General features: G+C 39.6%; 1 protein-coding gene across 6 annotated transcripts in view; it reads left to right on the forward strand.

Moving 5' to 3' along the window:
• The window catches only part of PPP4R4 (protein phosphatase 4 regulatory subunit 4), a 111,941-nt gene that overhangs the window by 45,062 nt on the left and 44,659 nt on the right, over window positions 1-22,220 (forward strand). For 4 of the 6 annotated variants that reach the window (XM_042858665.2, XM_005307491.5, XM_065595652.1 and 1 more), the window contains 5 exons: window positions 4,047-4,194; window positions 4,920-4,993; window positions 6,956-7,062; window positions 10,985-11,092; window positions 16,573-16,694. In XM_042858665.2, coding sequence (XP_042714599.1) covers window positions 4,047-4,194; window positions 4,920-4,993; window positions 6,956-7,062; window positions 10,985-11,092; window positions 16,573-16,694 — 559 coding nt within the window. Of the gene's footprint in view, window positions 1-1,151; window positions 1,253-4,046; window positions 4,195-4,919; window positions 4,994-6,955; window positions 7,063-10,984; window positions 11,093-16,572; window positions 16,695-22,220 lie in introns of those variants that run through there. The other 2 variants (XM_065595653.1, XM_065595654.1) reach the window with 2 other exon arrangements.

A 22,220-nucleotide genomic window follows, 5' to 3' on the forward strand; every position in this document is an offset into this window, starting at 1 on the left:
TATTTAACTGAATTTTCTTTGAGCTATTTTTCCAAATGTTGCGGTGTCAGAATAAAATTCAATTAATTTTGATCTAGAGCTGCAGTCGGTCACCTAACATAAGTGTCTACATCCTTCTAAGGAAAGAGAGCCCAAATCTTGTCAAGCTTACAATACTCTGGCTTCTCAAAATTGTGAACGTCTTTGTTTCTTACTTCAGTTATATATTATCTGGCTCCTATACACCAGGCCCTTTCCCTGTGCTATCTGATCCATTCTAAAGCCATTTTCAAAACAAATTATTTTATGATCTATGAAACTATTTTTTTAATTTGCTATCCACCAACTTGTCAACTTTGTAAGCTGCAGTTGCTATTGACAAATTCTTCTCTTATTGTTTCCACAAGGTTAGGAAATGATAGTGATGGTGCTCTTAACCCTTGCTTACACTGTAAAGTGACTTTGGGTTCAAATCTAATCAGTCCTTTTGTTCTACTATTCTTCTGTGAATATCTTTCTTTCTTTCTTTCTTTCTTTCTTTCTTTCTTTCTTTCTTTCTTTCTTTCTTTCTTTCTTTCTTTCTTTCTTTCTTTCTTTCTTTTCCTAATTAAAAGGTTATGCCATATTAACACAAATACAAAGTTGATAAACTGCAGCATTCTTTCAAGGAAAATCTATTCCAAAGGGACATAAATCACATTTCACTAGAGATGAAATTTCATCTGTTCCAATTGAAGAAATCTGCAGTGCTTTCTACATTTTGGAGCTATAGCTACCTGAATTTAACTGCTAGACCGTAGTCTTTTTCATTAGGCAGTTCACCAAAACCAGCTAGTTTTTTTGAGGTTGCACTGAATCCCTCTGAGTTTGCTGGTTAGTGCTTTTTTGCCACTGGAGAGTTGCAATCTGTGAAGGAGATCCCATGACTAAAAAAGAAGTTACTTACCCATAATCATAATTCTCCAAATGGGTATCCTCCTCAACAGATCTACACTCACAAACCTGATGTCTTTTGTCATACATTTTTATGTCCAACTTAAGGTCTCTGGAACTGAAGTGGGGATGGGAGCCAGACACATTTTAATAGGTGGAACTCTACAGTTCTCAGTGCAGACATCAATGCAGGCACATGTTTAAGCAATCTAGAAATTTACATTTCAATGTCTCCCGAGGTCCATGAGGAGGCACATCCAGAGAATGTGGCTCTCACACATGGTTATCCAGAGAGTGTGGATCTGTGGAGGAGCTACCCATTTAGAATCTTGAGTTGTTGGTAAGTAACCCTATTTATGTTGTGTATCCAGTGAACATATTTAAAATTGAAATCAGATGCTTTCTGTTCCAACAATATCTATGTTGATTTTTTAACTTCAGCTTAACATTGCAGAAACGTACGTCTCCAAAGTGCCAATTCAGCCCACAATTTAAAAACCTATTAAGTTTGGAAAGTGTGTCAGATAGATAAAATCAACAATCCCACATTCTGTATTGCACTGTTTGCAGATAGCCCTTTTGTAGTTAGAATGTACTAACAATCTTGTCTTTCACCTAAATCTTAGCATAAGGGGCGGGAGGTGAGATGGGAGCTTCTTCATAAATAACTCTAAAAGGGGCCAGAATTATCTGTGCTGTCTTTAAAACTTATCTGTATCTTGGAACTCATGTTTTGATTCATGCTCTTTAGGTCCTGTTTCTTCTGTCCTCTTTCTTAATTGTTTGGTAAAGCCCTCTCTCTCTCTTTTTTTTTTTTTGAATGACTGTAAGAGGTGTAGATCAAGAACCAGATGTTTATATGTTTGCTTATTCTGATCCCCCAATACCATTCTGTTATAAGGCCATATGCTGACCTTGTTCCTTGGCAATACTCCCAGTAGTGTTGATGGAAGTAGTACAAGGGCAGTATATGACCCTTAATGACAAAAAAATGCAACCTATCCTTATTAAGGAATATGAACATTTTATTATACTGGTAGTTGGTAAGCTGCCCAGCACAGCTTAATTTTCCTTGGATAATGGGCATCCTGATAGAAACATCCACAGCCATAAACGCCCACAGCCAGCTCTTGAGATGAATAACAGTTTTCCTTTAGCTCAGCTACTCTGAAAAAGGGTACTTGCACATACAATCTGACTGGTTGACATTTCTGTACTGAGACTTCTTTCTTGTTCACCTCTTATTACGTAAATGATAAATGTACTAATCATCGCATGACAGTTGTAAGCAAATCTTAAACCGGGATCATCTTTTGTCTGTCACATTTATGCCTGTAATTTTTTTTTTAAGGAAGTCTGTTGGAGGCTTGTTTTTGGTTTTTACTAAAGAGTTAGATAATATTCTTTGATCTTTCGTTAAATATAATTTGTCTCCCAATATGTATGTTAAAAAAAGAACCAAAGAAGCATCTGTGAAAAATATCAACTGGCAGGTTGAGCTTGATCAGTCTGGAGAGAAAGCTAAGTGTTACCAAGGTTGGATTCACAAGTAAAACATGCATAATATTGTAATAGCAAATTAGGCAGTAAAACCACTTAAAAATGTCATTCTAGTAATACCCAGCAAAATGTACATATTGGTAGTGAGTAGTGTGACTCATACAGGTTACACATAGCAGATGTTATGAAATGTCTAAATAACTTTGAAAGATGTAGGTAGATATGGCCTTTAATTTTCATTCTGACAGCTGTCTACAAATGAACACCTGTTCACATTTTTGCTACCATATCATCATCATTAGGGCCCTACCAAATTCACGGCCATGAAAAACGCGTCACAGACTGTGAAATCTGGTCTTTTGTGTGCTTTTACCCTCTACTATACAGATTTCACGGGGGAGAGCAGCGTTTCTCAAATTAGGGGTCCTGACCCAAAAGGGAATTGCAGGGGGGGATCACAATGTTATTTTAGGGGGTGTAATGATATTGCCACCCTCACTTCTGCGCTGCCTTCAGAGCTGGGCAGCCGGAGACTGGTGGCAGTTGGCTGGGCACCCAGCTCTGAAAGCAGCACCCTCCCCACCCCCCGAGCAAGAGTGCAGAAGTAAAGATGGCAATACCATACCGTGCCATCCTTACTTTTGCGCTGCTGCTGGCGGTGGCGCTGCTTTCAGAGCTGGGCTCCCAGTCAGCCACCGCTCTCCAGCTGCCCAGCTCTGAAGGTAGTGCCGCCTCCAGCAGCAGTGCAGAAGTAAGGGTAGCAATACTGCAATCCCCCTTACAATAACCTTGCGACTCCCCCCACAACTCCTTTTTGGGTCAGGACTCCTACAATTACAACACCATGAAATTTCAGATTTAAATAGCTGAAATCATGAAATGTGTGATTTTTAAAATCCTCTGACCGTGTAATTGACCAAAATGGACTGTGAATTTGGTAGGGCCCTAATCATCATTATTATTAATATTTGACTTTGGAATAGGCACTAATAAAGAGTTTCTAATAAATGGGATTGGTTCATGAGAAAGTTGAATATCTATAAATAGAAAAGTGTTTAAATAAATAACATAATACATCTTTGGCTGTTTTTATTTAGAGGCTAAACTATACAATTTTATTTATGTTCGGTATCAGTTGGTGATGGAAATTTAAATAACTTTGTGCAATTTGGTATCACTTCCCAGGGGGTACAAAATATTTATCTCTCTAAGCCATGAATAACTGAAATGAATGCTGGCTGGTTTGTTATGACATTTTCTTACTATACATAAAGAAAGCATCTGCGCCTAAACACAGAAATAATTGAACAAGACATACAATTAAAAAGCTTAGTAAAATTGTAATGTGTGCTACATTTTTTCCTTGCTAATCAATGTCAAACATTATGATCCACTTTAATTTCTTTGTCTTGAAAGCTTTATATTATTATGATTTGTAAAACACCTGAATTTGTGAAGATGTAATTTAAAAGAGATTCGAGTATCTAATCTGTTAAGAGGAAGTGGTTGTGTAAGGATAGTTTTGTATCTAACTTCTTATATACTGATTCCTAGGATCTGAATAAACATGGGAATTTTTTTTTAATGTATTTCTGGCTCATCCTTTTAAATAAATACCCTTTCTGATTATACAGGAAGTCCTGCATGTTGCAGGGGTGGAAATGCAGTTAACAGCTGCTGTTGCATTTTTAACTATTCAGCAAGAGGAGTCCGTGTCCATTCATACTTATTCCCACTCCTTTCTACACATCATTCTACAGAATCTGGAACACAGGGATGCAGGTCAGGATCATGATGCTATGCTGATAACTGATTGGTTCTTTGTGATTTATGTTTCCTTAGTGGCTGTACAGTACTATTTAAAACAATACATACAATCTATACCAATTTGTGAGTTTATTAATTGATGGTGGTTTTTTGGAATGGCTTGCTGTATGTAAGGTTTTCTATATATTGACCTTCCTGCAGACTTATTTAGCTGAAAGTTTCCTTCAATTTGACTAAAACAAATACATACATTTCTGTTTGGTGCACGAAATCCTGCGGTCCTTAGTCCAAATTTCCAGTGGATTAATTGGAATCTGTGCCTGAGTAAGCACAAGTACAGATACAGTATTTTCTTCATAATGTTGAGATTTTCTTTTAACTTCTTGAAAATTATTTTCTTAATACAGGAAAAATAAAAAATGACTCTTGCAGCAAAAATAGAAAGTTTTACATAAGTAAATTAAAGAAAATAGCATGTTATTTCTAAGCGGAGGAAACTGTCATCTTCAAACAGTTGTTCCAAAAACAAGTAATAGAATAATTCTCCCCTCCCCAAAATGCAGGCAAAACTTGCTTTTCTAATGAAATATATGCAAACAGATAGAAGTGTGTAACTATTTTTGAATGTTACTGTATGTCATTTAGAAGTATAGTTCATTGAAGAGCTGACTGCACCAAATCAGAAGTTGTTTCATACAACTGACCTATAATATAACATATAGTCTGTTTGTGTCTAACAGGTGTCAGTAATGCGTGGCTAGAAACTCTTCTTGCTGTAATAGAAGTCTTGCCAAAAGAAACCATCAGACATGAGGTAATGTTATTTTTTCCTGGAAACATTAATGGAGAATAGATTAAAGATTTTTATGAATAATGATCTGATTTTCAAAAGCTTGGAGTACCTGCAATTCCTATTTGCTTCAACAGGAGTAACGAGCGGTCAACACCTGTGAAAATCAGGCTATTATGTATTGTAGAACATAGTGTAGTAAAGGAATGTGTTGGGGGTGGATGGTAGGTCATCTTAAAAGGCTTTTGTATACATCAACAAACAATGACTACAGTATTTTTAAATGAGATATCAATAAAGTACTTTGGAGGGTCTGTGTTTTCATTTTCGAAGATGATAGTAAAAGTGGAAGAATGTTCTAACAAAAGAGTTTTTGTTTTAGTAACTTAAACTTCTGGATTGGCACTGAACTTAATTTTATGCTATAGGTTTAGTAGACTTGAGGGTTTAAGTTCCTCTCAGTGGGTTAAAGCCTGAGGTCTTTATTTGGAGGTCAGCCTGCAAACACTGTGTATTTTGTGTCTACATTATGGCTCTGGGGGTAGGAAAAAATTCTGTCACCTGCCCCTTAATGATCATTTGTACTTTATAAAAACATTTTTAAAATGTGCTTGTAAATGAAATCCATCATTGCTTTTAAAATAGCTTTTAAAGGGTAAAAGGCTAACAATAACAAAATAAATTAATTTTGCTAGAACCAATGTGTTTCTGTAATGTAATTTAAAAAATGATCACTTAGGGAAAATGTCAACTTGCTTCCTACTTTTTCCTTAAAACACAATAAAACGATAGGATGGCCTCATAACAACGTACCTTGTGTATAATACAATTGCTGAGGCACTTTTAGGACAGCGGTTAGATAAGACCACATGATATAAGGCTTTTCTTAATTATTTCAGTTTTGTATACTTAGATTCTTCTAATTTTATTTATTGTAATGGAAATTGGAGGACTGTCTTAAATTCAGAGCACTTTAGGGAAAAGACTGTGTCTTGCTAAATATTTGGAAAGTGTCTGACATGTTCTGGGTGCTCTCATTGTTCAGATATTAAATAATAATAATATATGGTACCTACAAAACCTGTATGACTTATTTCCTCACTAAGTGTTATGATGGGTAACACATTCTGTGTACTAATTCTAGCTTGTTCATCTGTTCACATTTTCACAGTAAGATGATGGGAAGGGCTGCTTCTGCAGCACTGCTACCCTTTCTGGCCTGTGTTCAATTCCACTGGGGTTGTGCATGAAAGGTTGGATGAAGAGCTGAGGCAGAGCAGGGGAGGTACCCTTCTTTGCAGCACCCTGTCCTACTCTGCACATGGGTTTCCATGGCGATTTCTAATCAGAAGATAATACAACTAGGCATATTATCTTCCTCTGGCTCCCTTTGACAGCTGATCCTCTGGGATCGTGGAGGAGATCCAGCAAATAGTCGCATAGCTCCAGCAGAAGCAGCAGTGGGTCATGGCTGCACATGGAATCCCTTCCCTATGGATCCCAGAGATATTCAAGGTTGGGAGGGTATATGGCCACCAGAGTTCACATCAAAGGGGGTGTCCCTGGAGAAAAATTGGCAAGAAGAAATTCATACTATTTCCTTTCCCTCCTCCTCTTCTGGATTTTTCCAAGAAGGGGGCCCTTTGTGTGAAAATTCCCCAAATAATATCTATAAATATGCTTATAGAATTTATTCTCTAAATAAAAACACAAGAAGATAGATGTAATGTTGCAAAGGTGTAATGGCTATAACTGTGATGTGAATCATAAACTAGAATTTGGGCCAAGATACATTTGTTATATACTATAGTTGGCACTGAATATTAAAATGCAAGGTTCTTAGTAGTCTTAATGTGTGCATTATTATGATCACAACCTAATTTTGTGGGAAAAGTAATTGACATTTGTATTATGTTCTTCTAGACTTTTTAACAACAGGAATACATTTTTTACTGTTAAATGTTTCCTCCCATTGTTTCCATATAGATCCTGAACCCACTTGTTTCCAAGGCACAGCTTTCCCAAACACTTCAGTCTCGCTTAGTTAGCTGTAAAATATTGGGAAAATTAGCTAACAAGTTTGAAACTCATATGTGAGTAGTTTGTGTGTATGTGTTTCAGATTTAATGTTTATCACAATGTCTTTGCCAGCGGATAATATTACAAGAAGTAGATTTACATAATTTTCTCTATTGTAAAAAAATTGAATGCTTTTGTTCTTACAGATCCATCCATCATAATACTAATTAGCTATAAGCGATGTTCATTAGGTAGGTCACAGTACTCAGCATGTTCACACATTGCTGTTGTCATCAGATTTCAACTTCCCTGTGTACATTCTTCGACCAGTCAAGAGGTTACCTTGGGAGCACCATTTTTCATGTCATTTCTCTAGATTATTGTTCTGTGTAGGAAGGTCCACAGATCTAAACAATGGTTTTTCAGCCTGCTTGCAGCTTTTGGAGGCATAACCATGCCTGCTTATCAAAAACAACAGGAGAGCATCCACACTCCTGATGAGCCTGCCGGATTAATTCTGTCTCCTCATGTGCAGTCAGACTCTTCCAAGCCTTCCGGATGCATTTCATTAAAATCTATTTTAATTAATGAATGGAGATATCCCATCTCCTAGAACTGGAAGGGACCTTGAAAGGTCATTGAGTCCAGCCCCCTGCCTTCACTAGCAGGACCAAGTACTGATTTTGCCCCAGATCCCTAAGTGGCCCCTACAAGGATTGAACTCACAACCCTGGGTTTAGCAGGCCAACGCTCAAACCACTGAGCTATCCCTCCCCTCCTTTAAAATCTCCAGTAAAGGAATTGGTAAACTTAAAACTCTCTTGTCTTAAAGGCAAAATCTTGTTTCTAAATTTTGAGTTGTGTGGCCAGATTTCAGAATTCTTTGCTTGGGATTTTCTTCTTGTCATAACTGCATGGGAGACACAGCAGTAGTCAACTGCTGTTGACCTGATCTCCTCCACCTCCAAGACTGAAAGTCAGTGATTTGGACAGCAGTGCAGAACCTAGAAATACCTATCTGCCCCACAACATCCGTACTGCCTTATTTACCTTCTACCATCAGTTTAATCAGCCCTGTATTAAACAAACCCTTTTCAGCTAGCCTTTCCTGTGCAGACAACATTAATAACCGTGCCTCAGGACTGTCTAGATGAGACATTAGTGTCCTCAGAGCCTTTTCAGGGTCTTATCAGACTCCCAGAGTCTCAAAGTTTAAAAAAAGGGTTTCCTTGAGATTACCTTTCTGGGCCAAGTTTCAGACCCCAGGTCCCTCTACAGCAGGGATCTCAAACTCAAATCACCACGAGGGCCACATGAGGACTAGTACATTGGCCCGAGGGCTGCATCACTAACACCTTTTCATATAAAGGTACAAATGCCTCCAGCCCCGCCCCCACTCCACCCCTTCCATGAGGCCCTGCCCCTGCTCCACCTCTTCCCACGTAAAACTTGCTTAAGTGGGCAGCTGAGTGTTCCCTGTTGTAGGGGAATCTTTAGATGACATAACGTTGGTATAGCTGACTCTATGCGATCCCTCCTGTCATTGGGATGTGGGTGGAATCTTTTCTTGGGGATAGTTGCAGAGTACAGCTCCTGCTTAGGGGTTCTACATTAAGCATAGTTTATGATGACCTGATGATTGTGCAGTTGTTGGGAGGGCTACTTATACTTTGATAATTGGCTGATTTCTGGTCAAAACTTTTATTTTACCAGAGCCAGTTAGGACTGGGTAAAAGAAATGGGAATGATTACCTTTACCAAGCTGTTGTTTTTTCCATGAAAAAGGAAGTCTAAATAGTGTGTGCATTGGCCTTGGCCTTTTTTTGTGAGGCTGCTTTTAATCTAGCCAAGATGCTACAATTTAGCATACCATGAAAGGTATACAAGTGGGCCATGTGGTGGTGTACTTGAAGTGAACTGCTGTAAATTGTTCCCAATTTCGTTCTGTTAAATGAAGTTATTTGGAAGACTAGATGCAACCATAAAGAAGACTTCCAACCTCAAAAGAACCTTCATTTGTACATAGAACAGAATGGGGCTTTCTGTCGTACTGTAAGCTTGCACAGACCATGGCTTACAGAGGTTCTAAATCTGGTTCCTGGAAATCTGAAATTTTAGAAAGATCAAGTAAAGCAGCTCATAACTCCAGCTGCAAGGAAAGAATTGCACATCAGAATCCTTAAGTGAAGGGGAGGGACGCTCCTATGGTTCCAGATTGACCACAATTTTTTATTACCATTTAATAACAGTTGACTTGGTATGGATGCTGGGTCAATCTGCAAATAATCAATTTGCAAGATTGGAGCCTTTTGTAATGTATGTGTTTGTATAGTGCTATGAATATCTATGTTGCTGTTTTAAATAATAATTACAATATTCATGAATAGAGTCTATCTAGAGTTAGACTTATTATTGTCTCCTGGAATCTGACTTTGATTGTAACTTTTCAGAAGACTAAACGGAATTGTTCTATTTCATTTTCTTCCATTTCAAACATCCCTTCTTGGAAATACTTTCTTGGCTAGAAGAGCTTGGATACTAGAAACCCTTGAGCAGGCCTCCTTTTTTATTTTATTTTATTTTATTTTATTTTATTATCTGTATTGTGAGCGTGTCCAAGGTCCCACTCAGGATTGCTGCTCTGTTATGTTAGATGCTGTGCAACCACAGGATGACTTGGACCTCACCTTGCATAAAGACAAGTTCATCTTCAAGATTTTCTTCCCAAAGTGGGCACAAGGTTTCCATATCAGCCTGGAGATTTCCTTTCCTTCTGTATTCTAAGAAGTTTTTCAAGATTCCTTAAATTCTATCTGGACTGAAATAAGGATTTTTTAATATATAAGTTCTGCTGTTTGAAACCTCCTCCAAAGAAGGGCCAAAGAGCATCCAGGACTATGTAGGCCAGGTCTTGCAACAGAGGTCCAGTGTGCACTTATTCCTACTTCATTGGGGCTTCTTTCACCTTAAGGAATGAAAGAGATGGAAGACATAGCAGCACAAACCAGTTGTTCTGATGTTTTGGAAATCCATTCCTTCGACTCTGCATTTGGTAGGGTCTTAGAATATCTTAAAGGCCATGTTTATTATGGACAAGTGGTTGGCAAATGGTTTCCCACTCTACAGTGGGGTGAACTGCTCAATAGTCCCTTCAGATTAGATTGATGGATCTGCAAAAACAAATTAAAAAAAAAAAGAAGCTGTTTATCTTACAAACTAAGCTTCTGTGTTTCGTGCCCACGGTTGGGATAATGCTATCCTGTTGAGTCCATTCACATTGTGTGGATTGTATTTTTTTTAGGACAGAGCTGTCTGTATGCTGTAGCAGAATCTGTTAGAATGTAATAGAGGACTGGCCAACAACAAAGTGTATAAATACTGATTTGGAGGGTCCTGTTTGATTTACTGGATACTGGAACAGATCAGTCTAATGTCCGGATTAGTGGACTTAAGTTATTTCACCCTACTATTTAATTTTAAAAACAGCCATTTACATTAAAATTCCTATTTTGTTATGTTTGCAAGCAGCTGATGATGACAAAAATAACTAGGACTTTCATTTCAATTTATACAATGTATATGTATTCATACAGCAGCTGTCCAAATATTGTACTGAAGTTGGTTATTAAGTATCTTTATTAAAAGTAACACTATACTTAAACAGTATTTTCAAAGGTTTGAAAATCGTTCAAATGAAATACTAACAAACTGCGGTGAATATGGATAATACTCTTCTGTGAAAATTCCATTTTGTATTTTAGTTTAGTTATAAAAATATGCTGTAAAGTTTTATACTATTTATAATTATAAGCTTCAAAATTGTCAGTTGTACTTTATCACCCTGCCCTACAACACCTGCTCATAAAGGTTATAAATGTTGCTGTATGAAGGGTGAAGTTAAGAGTACTGTGAACCATCTAGAATCAGATGTGTTCATTAAATAGAGTTTACAAATACTTAGTTCTTCATATTAATTTAAAATGTTCAAATTTTTAGCATTAAAAGGGAAATTCTTCCACTGGTAAAATCGCTCTGCCAAGATGTAGAATATGAAGTTCGATCCTGCATGTGTCGGCAACTGGAACATATAGCTCAAGGAATAGGGTGAGTATAACTTGCAAAATTTACTACAAAATGTAAAATATAACTCTAAAGTATTTAGTAGTAATCTAAAAACTCTTCAAAATTTAAAACGTGTATCCCTACATGTTAAATTATTTGATATTCAAGGCGTACTGCAGTCTCTCAATTAATTGTCCACAGCTTTCACCCACTTATGCTTTATGTGAACAAAAACCATTTTTCTGAAAAGGGTCTGATTCAAAGCCCCTTGAAATCAATGGGAAGATTCAGCTGATATCAGTTGTTTAATGTGTAGGTACACAAAGATGGAAGACAATCTGGAAGGAGTCCATAGTTCTTAAAACTAACTGCCACTCTTTGCAAAAGGATGATAAACATGTTTTGATTACTTATAGTAAATGTAAATTCTGTGGCAGCTGTTTATATAAGCTTGAAAGCCTCTTCATTTTTTTAAAGTTATAAATATAGCACTAGAGAAGGCTCTGTTAAACTTATAGACAAATTAAAACTTATAGTGTCTTGTCTTGATCATACAACGTATAAGGTGCCACAGAATCAGGGCCACAAAGATTAATTTTTTTACCCTCTGAAATTCCTATCTGAAACGCAGATGTAGCTGTCTACCTCTCTGTTCTTGTCTAGGAGATATGAACAGTACATAACATTATGGGCTTGATGCACAAGTTACTAGGTGAGTTTCGCTGGCTTGTGTTATGCAGAGAGGGGTCATATGAGATCAGGGGAGGGCAAACTACAGCCCACGGGCCGAATCCGGCCCATCAGCGCTTTCAATCCGCCCCACAGGATTGCCAGCCCCATGGTGCAGCAGGGCTAAGGCAGGCTCCCTGCCTGTCCTGGCCCCATGCTGCTCCCGGCCACAGCCAGCACCAAATCCCTTCGGCCTCTGGGGGAGGGCAGAGGGCTCTGTGCACTGCCCTTGCCTGCAGGCACCGCCCCCCGCAGCTCCTATTGGCCAGGAACGGGGAACTGTGGCCAATGGGAACTTCGGGGATGGTACCCACAGGGAAGGGCAGTGTGCAGTGGAGCCGCCTGCCCTACCCCACCCCCAGGAGCCACTGCTGGACATGCTGGCCACTTCCGGAAGCGGTGTGAGGCCATGGCAGGTATGGAGCCTGCCTTTTAGCCCCGCTGTGCACTGCTGCCGCCCCGGAGGTGCTTGAGATAAGTGGTGACAGGACGGAGCCCACACCCCGAACCCCTCCTGCACCTCACACCTCAACTCCCTGCCCTGAGCCCCCTAACCCCCTGCCTTGAGCCCCGTCCCGCACTCTGTACCCCCTCCTGCATCCCAACCCCTTGCCCTGAGCCCCTTCCTGCACACCGCACCCACTCCCACACCATAACCCCCTGTCCCAGCAATACATTGATGGACCTGCATACAATTTCCCCACCCAGATGTGGCCCTCGGGCCAAAAAGTTTGCTCACTCCAGGACTAGATGATCATAAATGGTCCCTTTTGGCATTAAAATCTATGAAGAGCTCTAAGGGAGGGGATGAAATTAAAGCCTATCTTTGAAAGGTACTGTACAAATGCAGTTTGGTTTTTTTTTTTTTTTTTTTTTTTTGGAGTACCAACATGTGTGGAAATGATTCTTCTTTGTGTCTTTAACCCTTTTGAAGTTGTGTGTGATGAACTGGGCTGTATAACTACTAAGCGGTTAGAGTAAAAGATAAGTATTAGTAGCATGGTTAAATTAACACTATTTCAGTAAAACCATGCAGTGCAGGGACTGCCAGATTAATTTGCCAGTTACATTTTATTTGAGATTAGGAAATAAAATTAACTAGAAGTGCTTTGAATAGTTGCTGTGTAAGGGCTTTGTCCTGCAAACATTTAAGCACATGAGTAACTTTAGAAGACATTGAGCTTATTCAAATTACTCACTTGCTTAAGTGATCAGGTCCTGTGTTATTCCCTTACCTCCCTCCACCCCAAAAGACAGTTTAGCATAAGTAAATAGTTACGATGTTTTATATTAAAATACATTTTGTTTTAATATATTTTATTGGACCAGCTTCTGCTGGTGGAAAAGATAAGCTTTTAAGCATTAATTGGTCACTTAATTTTTAAGTGGTTTCTTGCAACAAGCATTAATGCTTTATGCTTAACAATCTATCCCAACTTGTATTTTGCTATGACACTCTACTTACCTTTTCCAGACCTGAAGAAGAGCTCTATGAAGCTTGAACCTTGTCTCTTCCGCCAATAGAAGTTGGGCCAGTAAAAAATATTACCTTACCCACTTTGTCTATCTCAATACAGAATGTAAATTTTAAGATCATTTTATTATAGTCCACTCTGATTATGTTATATATCAATATATGTATATGTATTAAGAGTAAAAATTGCATGGAAAATGTACGGATTGGTACCGCACATTGGTAGCTGCATCATCTTTTGGAAATGACATGCTTTTATCACAAATTTATAAACAACTGATTCTTTTTTCTAGTTGTCATATTTGTTTTAAATCTTTGTCAAAAATTAAGTATATCTTTAATGGTTTCGAAATGGAAATCCACAGAAACACATTTTGGAAATGTCTGTTTCAGCTTTCTTCCTGTTCCCCATCAGCTTGTGATTTCATTTTCTCTCTTTGTCCCTGCCTTCCTGGGTCTCATTTGGATTGCATTTTTACCCCCCACTCCTGACCATATGTTCACTTATTTCCTTCTTAATGCACCCTTCCACCTGTTCGTTGATATTTCTTTCCTTTGGGATTCAATCTATTGTTACCAGTAATTTTCTCGCTGAATTTCTTTGGCTCCATGAGCAGGTACGATGCCATTATGATGCATCTGGTGTTGACAATAATGTATAAGTGACACACACTATTGTAAAATGTTATTTCCTTTGTGGGAGGGTGGATTATAAAATAATATAATCTAATATCAGTAAAACTAATTCTAATTTATGGTATGTGTGGAAAGGTTACACGGCAACATGTAACAAAGTCCATCAAATAATCTGTTTTATTTATTAAAATGTATGACACTACAGTGCTATATCACACTTTCAGAATCTCTCACTTGCTGTGACAACCTATAGAGAGGAGGCAAAAAATAAAGTTGCTAATGCCTTTTTTGTGGAGGCAAAAAGTGGCTCCTATAAAGTGACATAAAAGAAGTATGAGGATATATGGAAAAGTGTAGAAGATTTATTTTCATTCTTTTCTTTTAAATCCAAGTTAGCTATAATAGGTCCCGATGAAAAGGAGAGAAGGAAAATATGGACCTTTACCTTCTCTTCCCCCACAAAAAAAGTTCAAGGCCAGTACGTTAAGTGAGGCTGAAGAAGGAAAAATGCTGTTCTCTTTGGTATCAAAAATGGCTTGCTCTTGTATTACAAAATCATACTCTGAGAAAGGAAATGAAGAAAAGTTCATCATCTTGTGGTTTCATTTTTAGCCCAGGCAGGAACAAATACACTATAAATGGAAAAACTGAAGTTTGCCTAAAGTGATAGATTCTACACCAAAGCCAATTGGTGAGAGATAACAGCGTCACTAGTGGCTAACAATCTCCACAAAGGCGGTTTAATAAAGAAGGAATAACATTTCATAAATAATTATCAACTGGTGAACAGCGGTTTCTTTCTCTCTCCCCCCACCTCCTTTATTGCTTGTGTATGTGTATCTGTAAGCTGTGCTCTATTTCTAAGAGTATCTCTGCCTGGTGCCCTCTCCTGCTTTCTCCATGCCTAAGACTATACTGTAAGCTCTCTAATGTAGCGGCTGTAAGCCGATGGGAGAGAGCTCTCCTGTTCGCTTAACTGCTCCAGCCCCTGCGAACAAGGATAGCACAGTTGCCAACTTTCACACAGTAAATAAGCACCCCGACTTTCACAATAAGCCAAAAATCAAGCTAATCCCATTTCAAAACAAGGCCAAACTAAGCCAATCCCCAAGAACCCCAACACTTTATGTGACTAGATCTCCCCGGTGTGCAGTCTGGGACTGTGGTGGGCCCACTGTGCACCCCGACATGCTCTCTCCTTCTTGCCCCTGCTTGCTTACCCTTGCCACTGCTTGCTGGGAGCCGATCAAAAAAAAAAGAAGCAACAAGCTGCAACAAGCTACAAGCCAAAAACTAGCCAACACGCAACTCTCAAGCCAATTAAGCCAAAAAGAGGCCCAATTTCTGCGGTGTTTTTTTGTTTTGTTTTGTTTTTGTTTTTTGTGGGTTTGGCATATCTGGAGGATAGCTATGTTCGCAGGAGAAGCTCTTCTGCCGACACAGCGCTGACCACACTGATTATGTCAATGTAATTTATGTCGCTCTGGGTGGTTGTTTATTCACACCCCTGAGCAACATAAATGATGCCGACATAAGATGTAGTGTAGACATGCCCTCAGTTGTCCTCTTTAATCTCACAGGATCTAGTTAAGAGTGTGTGTATTTACGGAGAGTAAATTGTAGCAGTGATCTGTATTGAGGATGGCTTAAGAAGTAGTGGAATCAAGGCACTGCTAACAAGATATATCATTGCATTTATGTAAATATTGCAGCCACGCATGACATCATTCCTTTACCATTTATTGATGCTCATTATTTCATAATCATAAACAATTTCCCAGTCATGCCAAATGATGTTGACTACCCCCACTTTAGTGTCATTGCGCAAGGAAATGGATCTCTCTCCCATTTTGCTCACACCACCTCATCTTTCTGTACAGATGATCTCATTCCATGAAATTCCATGCCATGAAAATGTCTCTTCCCCTTCAATCTTCAAATTGATGAAAGATTGAAATCTCATTCCAGCCCTTCATATACCAATCCGTAGCAGATGTTGAGACTCAAGTTGCCGAGACTACCTTCAACAGATATTGTTAGCAATTGGGAAAGAAGGATCCCCTTCCCTCACTTCCCTAGAACTGGCTTTGAAGAATCCAACACTGATATTGGGTCAGCCAGTCAGGCAGCCTCACAACTCCTCCAGATAATGGCAGCAGGCCTTCCATGTAGAAGGGCTTACCTTTGGCCAGTGCCATCTTATGTAGTGAGGACAAGTGATTCCCATGCATCTTCAGTAGTCATGGCTTATATTTTGTCATTTACATTTAAGACCTTGCTCTTTTGTAGCAGTGAGAGTTTCTGAATACTCTTGCAGAGAACTCTTCTGTGTGACCCACATTAAATCATCATAACTCTTTGCTATTTGTACATACAGTGCAATCTGGAAAAATCTGTTATTTGAGATAAGCTAAGTAATTTTCTTTAGTCATGAGAGGGGATGATTTGTATTTTAAACTTTAGTCTGTTTTTTAGCTGGCTACAAAATCTCCGGAGGTTGTTTTGTTTTGTTTTTACTTTATTTTTTGTTTTCCTGCAGTTTTTTTCAGTTTTTCCTAATTAGGAAATTGAAGAGTAACTATACAGCCTTCAGGAGAAAGTTATGTTGGGTGAGATTGGGTTTGATGCTATGTAAACATTGTTCCATTATTTGTCTTCCCTAACCATTTTGCTTGCTTTGCAGGACAGAACTAACAAAAAATGTAGTGCTTCCTGAATTAGTAGAACTAGCGAGAGATGAAGGCAGCAGTGTGCGTCTTGCAGCATTTGAGACTTTAGTTAATCTGCTTGAAATGTTTGATGCAGGTAAGGTCAGTTTATTAGAACTACTGAGCCCAATTCTGCAGCAGTTTTTCTGGATTATAGAATCTGTCTGATTGTATTTCATTGTTATCATTGTGTAGATGATGATAAAATTATGCTTAAATTTCCATGTTCTGTCCATGTCATTAGGATCTGACTTTGTTTTATTTAAAACTTTGTTCCTTTATTTTTGCATGGTCCTTGCCCTGGTTGATTTTGGGCACCTTAACTTTCAAGTAGGAGTGAGCCTGCTGTCGCACCTTATTATCTAATGCTGTGTTGGGGGGATGGTATAAAATGGCTAAATAAAATCTTCAGAGCAGCTGATAGGAATGTTGGATAATTATCGTTATAAATTTAATTCCATAAGTGCGCTCAACACTGTGCAAAATCTGGAGAAATACATAGTCTTTGCCCCAGGAGCTTACGTTGTCAGGGTCAGATTCTGATATCCTTACTCATGTTGGCTAATACCTTATTCTTTGAGTGCTCCCACTAATTCCATTGGAAGCATTTGAGGAATGAGATACTACTCACCATGAGTATCTGGCCCTAAATCAGATAATACAGGTTGGGTATGTAATACAGATAATGGGTTCAAAATGGTGTAGGCATATTGTTTAATTTTTTCCTTAAACTCACTTCTGTTGTTGATGACCTCTCATTCACCAGAAACAGTATGTTTTAGGAGGAACTTCAATGAGGTCAGCGAAGTCATTTGGTACACAATGTAAAGCAGTGAATTCAAGGAATAAAGGCTAGTAAGGAAAGGCAAAAAGATGAAAATAGGGAGATTTAAAAGGGATATTAACTAGAGAGAAGATCAGGCAGAAGGAGTAAAAAAGGGAGGAGGTGAGATGTGTAGACAGTGGCAGAGTTGTGCAGAACTGGAATGTGAAGACAAGACATTTGGTTTTGCTGCATGGGGAAAGTGACACATCAAATGTTGATACAGATGGATTTTTGTACCAAATCACAGTCAAATGTTCCTCTTCAAATATGTGTCAGTGTGGATCCTACTGTAGAGGTGAATGCACCTCATGTGCAATGAGATCAGTCTTTTGACTAGCAGTGTCTGTTGGGGCTATGCCTGTGCCATCTTGTGCTGCTGTAGGAGGGCATAAAAATGGAGCAGGTGCAGCCTTTCCTTAGTTCCCTTTCATCCCCTGTGGCAGCGAGATGGAACCCAACAGTGACAATCTGTTACTCTCTTTTAGTGTTTGCTAACCTTAATGTTTAAAAGAAAACAGTTAATTGAACAATTATTTTTTCTGTCTTCAAAAATATACAATCAAATTATACTTTTCAAAAGAAAAAGGAAGGTTCAATAACCGTATGACTGGAGAATTGCTAACATAGTTCTTATTTTTAAGAAAGGGAAAAAAAAGTGATCCGGGTAACTACAGGCCTGTTAGTTTGACATCTGTAGTATGCAAGGTCTTGGAAAAAATTTTGAAGGAGAAAGTAGTTAAGAACATTGAGGTCAATGGTAATTGGGACAAAATACAACATGGATTTTACAAAAGGTAGATTGTGCCAAACCAACCTGATTTCCTTCTTTGAGAAGGTAACAGATTTCTTAGACAAAGGAAACAAAGTGGATCTAATTTACCTCGATTTCAGTAAGTCATTTGATACAATTCTACATGGGGAATTATTAGCTAAATTGGAAAACATGGGGCTCAATATGAAAATTGAAAGATGGATAAGGAACTGGTTATAGAGGAGACTACAAAGGGTCATAATGAAAGGTAAACTGTCAGGCTGGAAGGAGGTTACTAGTGGAGTTCCTCAGGGATCGGTTTTGGGACCAAGCTTATTTAATCTTTTTATTACTGACCTTGGCACAAAAAGTGGGAATGACACAAAGCTGGGAGGTATTGCCAATACAGAGAAGGACCAGGATATCATACAGGAAGATCTGGATGACCTTGTAAACTGGAATAATAGTAATAGGATGAAACTTAATAGTGAAAAGTGGAAGGTCATGCATTTAGGGATTAATAACAAGAATTTTTGTTATAAGCTGAGGGCGCATCAGTTGGAAGTAACAGAGGAGGAGAAGGACTTCGAAGTATTGGTTGATCACAGGATGACTATGAGCCACTAATGTGATATGACCGTGAAAAAAGCTAATGCGGTCTTAGGATGCATCAGGCGAGGTATTTCCAGTAGAGATAAGGAGGTGTTAGTACCATTATACAAGGCACTGGTGAGACCTCATCTGGAATACTGTGTGCAGTTCTGGTCTCCCATGTTTAAGAAAAATGAATTCAAACCGGAAGAGGTACAGAGAAGGGCTACTAGGATGATCTGAAGAATGGAAAACCTGCCTTATGAAAGGAGACTCAAGGAGCTTGGCTTGTTTAGCCTAACCAAAAGAAGGCTGAGGGGAGATATGATTGCTTTCTATAAATATATCAGAGGGATAAATACCAGGGAGGGAGAGGAATTATTTAAGCTCAGTACCAATGTGGGCATAAGAAAGGCCGTACCGGGTCAGACCAAAGGTCCATCTAGCCCAGTATCCTGTCTACCGACAGTGGCCAATGCCAGGGGCCCCAGAGGGAGTGAACCTAACAGGCAATGATCAAGTGATCTCTCTCCTGCCATCCATCTCCATCCTCTGACATACAGAGGCTAGGGACACCATTCCTTACCCGTCCTGGCTAATAGCCATTAAAGGATTTAACCACCATGAATTTATCCAGTTCTCTTTTAAACTCTGTTATAGTCCTAGCCTTCAGGACTACAGAACCTCCTCAGGTAAGGAGTTCCACAAGTTGACTGTGCACTGCGTGAAGAAGAACTTCCTTTTATTTGTTTTAAACCTGCTGCCTATTAATTTCATTTGATGACCCCTAGTTCTTGTATTATGGGAATAAGTAAATAACTTTTCCTTATCCACTTTCTCCACATCAATCATGATTTTATATACCTCTATCATATCCCCCCTTAGTCTCCTCTTTTCCAAGCTGAAGAGTCCTAGCCTCTTTAATCTCTCCTCATATGGGACCCGTTCCAAACCCTTAATCATTTTAGTTGCCCTTTTCTGAACCTTTTCTAGTGCCAGTATAATGGATATAAACTGGCCATCAGGAAGTTTAGACTTGAAATTAGATGAAGGTTTCTAACCATCAGCGGAGTGAAGTTCTGGAACAGCCTTCCAAGGGGAGCAGTGGGGGCAAAAGACATATCTGGCTTCAAGACTAAGCTTGATAAGTTTATGGAGGGATGGTGTGATGGGATAGCCTAATTTTGGCAATTAATTGATCTTTGACTATTAGTGGTAAATATGCCCAATGGCCTGTGATGGGATGTTAGATGGGGTGGGATCTGAGTTACTACAGTGAATTCTTTCCTGGGTGTCTGGCTGGTAAGTCTTGGCCACATGCTCAGGGTTTAGCTGATCGCCATATTTGGGGTCCTCCAGGGCAGATTGGCAGAGGCCCTGGGGGGTTTTCACCTTCCTCTGCAGCGTGGGACATGGGTCACTTGCTGGAGGATTCACTGCACCTTGAAGTCTTTAAACCACAATTTGATACAGGAGTGGGTGGGTGAGATTCTGTGGCCTGCATTGTGCAGAAGGTCAGACTAGACGATCATAATGGTTCCTTCTGACTTTATAGTCTATGATTCTATGAACTACTCCCTGCCCCCCATACACTGGGGTCAAGCGCTTTGCTCCAACCACCATCATCATGGTGGACTTCGAGGCACCCGGCTTCCCATGATGTGACATTCTTGTTCTGCTTACACGTGGCCACAATCACTGCCTGTGCTGCCTGGTGGGAAGTCACATCCTGGACAGATGTTTGGTTTGCCACTCCTTTTTCTTCAGAACCTGTAAATTCAGACACACTACTCTCAAACTGCATCTATTAGTGCAGTCTATGTGGATTGCTTCCAACTTGTAGGAAGTGGCAGCTACCAAACTGGAACTGAAAAAGTCATTTTGGTTAGTGCCTCCTCAAGCAGGCACCGCACATCAGAGTCTGGCAGCAGGAAAAAGGCAATGAAGAAGGAGGTGAGAATGTCAGGACTGGCATTCTTGGCATCAACCCCGTTACCAACAGACCCGGTGTCCAAACCACCAATGCCAAAGACACATCAAGAGGCACGGCCAGATGTAGCACAGGCAGAAATGGAGCTCTGAACATCCCTTGGGGTCATCTCACAAGGAAGCTCAGAAATACCAGTCTTCCAGAGACAAAACCTCTAAGCCCTCTATGGCTTCAAGAGCTGGACACACAAGCTCAACCACTGGCACAACTCAAAGAAGTAGTGGCTTGGAGCCAACCTCAGTGCTGACATCAAATCATCCACCTTACAAGCATCAGGACTGGCATTGAAGATTGAACCTGTTGCAATCCTGAGATACATACTGGTGGTATTTCCACCTGATGTATTCTCAGTTGCAAGATCATTTTCAGTGCAGTTTCCCCCTGGCACCAAGGTTTCGCTATACCACCAGTTGAGGAAATATTCTGCTTGTCATCTTCTCCAAGCCCATTTGTTCTCACCACCTTCGAGCAGAGACCTGTCTCCCTTGTGATCAGAAGAGGAACCTACAAGAAGTACTATCAGCTGCCTAGTCAGGGCAAATAAAACACGAATATCAGTGGGCTGGCAAACCTCAACCTGGCCATACAACATGCTGCCTTGGCTATTCTGAGGACCACATTTGCATGTTTCTTGCACCAGATCATCCTTTGACCTATCATGTCAAAGAAGGAGAAACATCATTAGCTATAGCTCCCATGCTGGAGCCAGATGTCCCTCTCTGTAAGCAGGTGGACATGGCAAGGGAGAGACCCCAACAATCTCCTTCCACACCAAAGGAATCAAATTGGCACCAGACAATCTCAGACATTGAGGAACTTTTGACCCTCATTGCAGAGACCCTAGACATAGATACATTGGTTATCCAGAAAAAAACAACACTCTTTGATATCCTGAGCTCACCAGTCCCAGCGAGGATTGCTCTCTCCATTAGTGAGGGTATACTCAAACTAGAGAAGAGACTTTGGCAGACCCTGGCCCCTTTCCCTCCTTCATCAAAGAGGGTAGAAAATAGGTACCAAGTATTACAGAAGGGCTACAAATATTTATAAGCCCATCCTAATCCAGGTCACTGATGATATCAGAAGTACAAGAAAAATCGAAAACCACTAAGGACGCACCAAAAGAAAGAGATCCTTAGAAGCTGGATCTCTTTGGGCATTAGGCATATTCCTCTGCCTCAGTACAGTTCAATATCATGAACTGTCAGGCTCTGTTCATGATATATAATTTTCTTTCCTAGGAGGGAGTGACTACCTTCTTAACCAAACTGTGACAGGACAGTAGGGAAGAATTGAAAAATGTTAAAAAGGAAGGCCAGATGGAAGCAAAAACAATTCTGCAAGTTCCTCATGGATGCACGGAGATGGCCACCAGGTCAATAACCACTGCTGTCACCAGGAGACAGGCCTCCTGGGTACAAGCATCCGGCATCCCTAAGGTTAGGAAAATGGTTTAACTTAGGAG

This window comes from Chrysemys picta, chromosome 4 (genome assembly GCF_011386835.1).
Source record: "Chrysemys picta bellii isolate R12L10 chromosome 4, ASM1138683v2, whole genome shotgun sequence".
In the NCBI taxonomy this organism is placed as follows: Eukaryota; Metazoa; Chordata; order Testudines; family Emydidae; genus Chrysemys; species Chrysemys picta.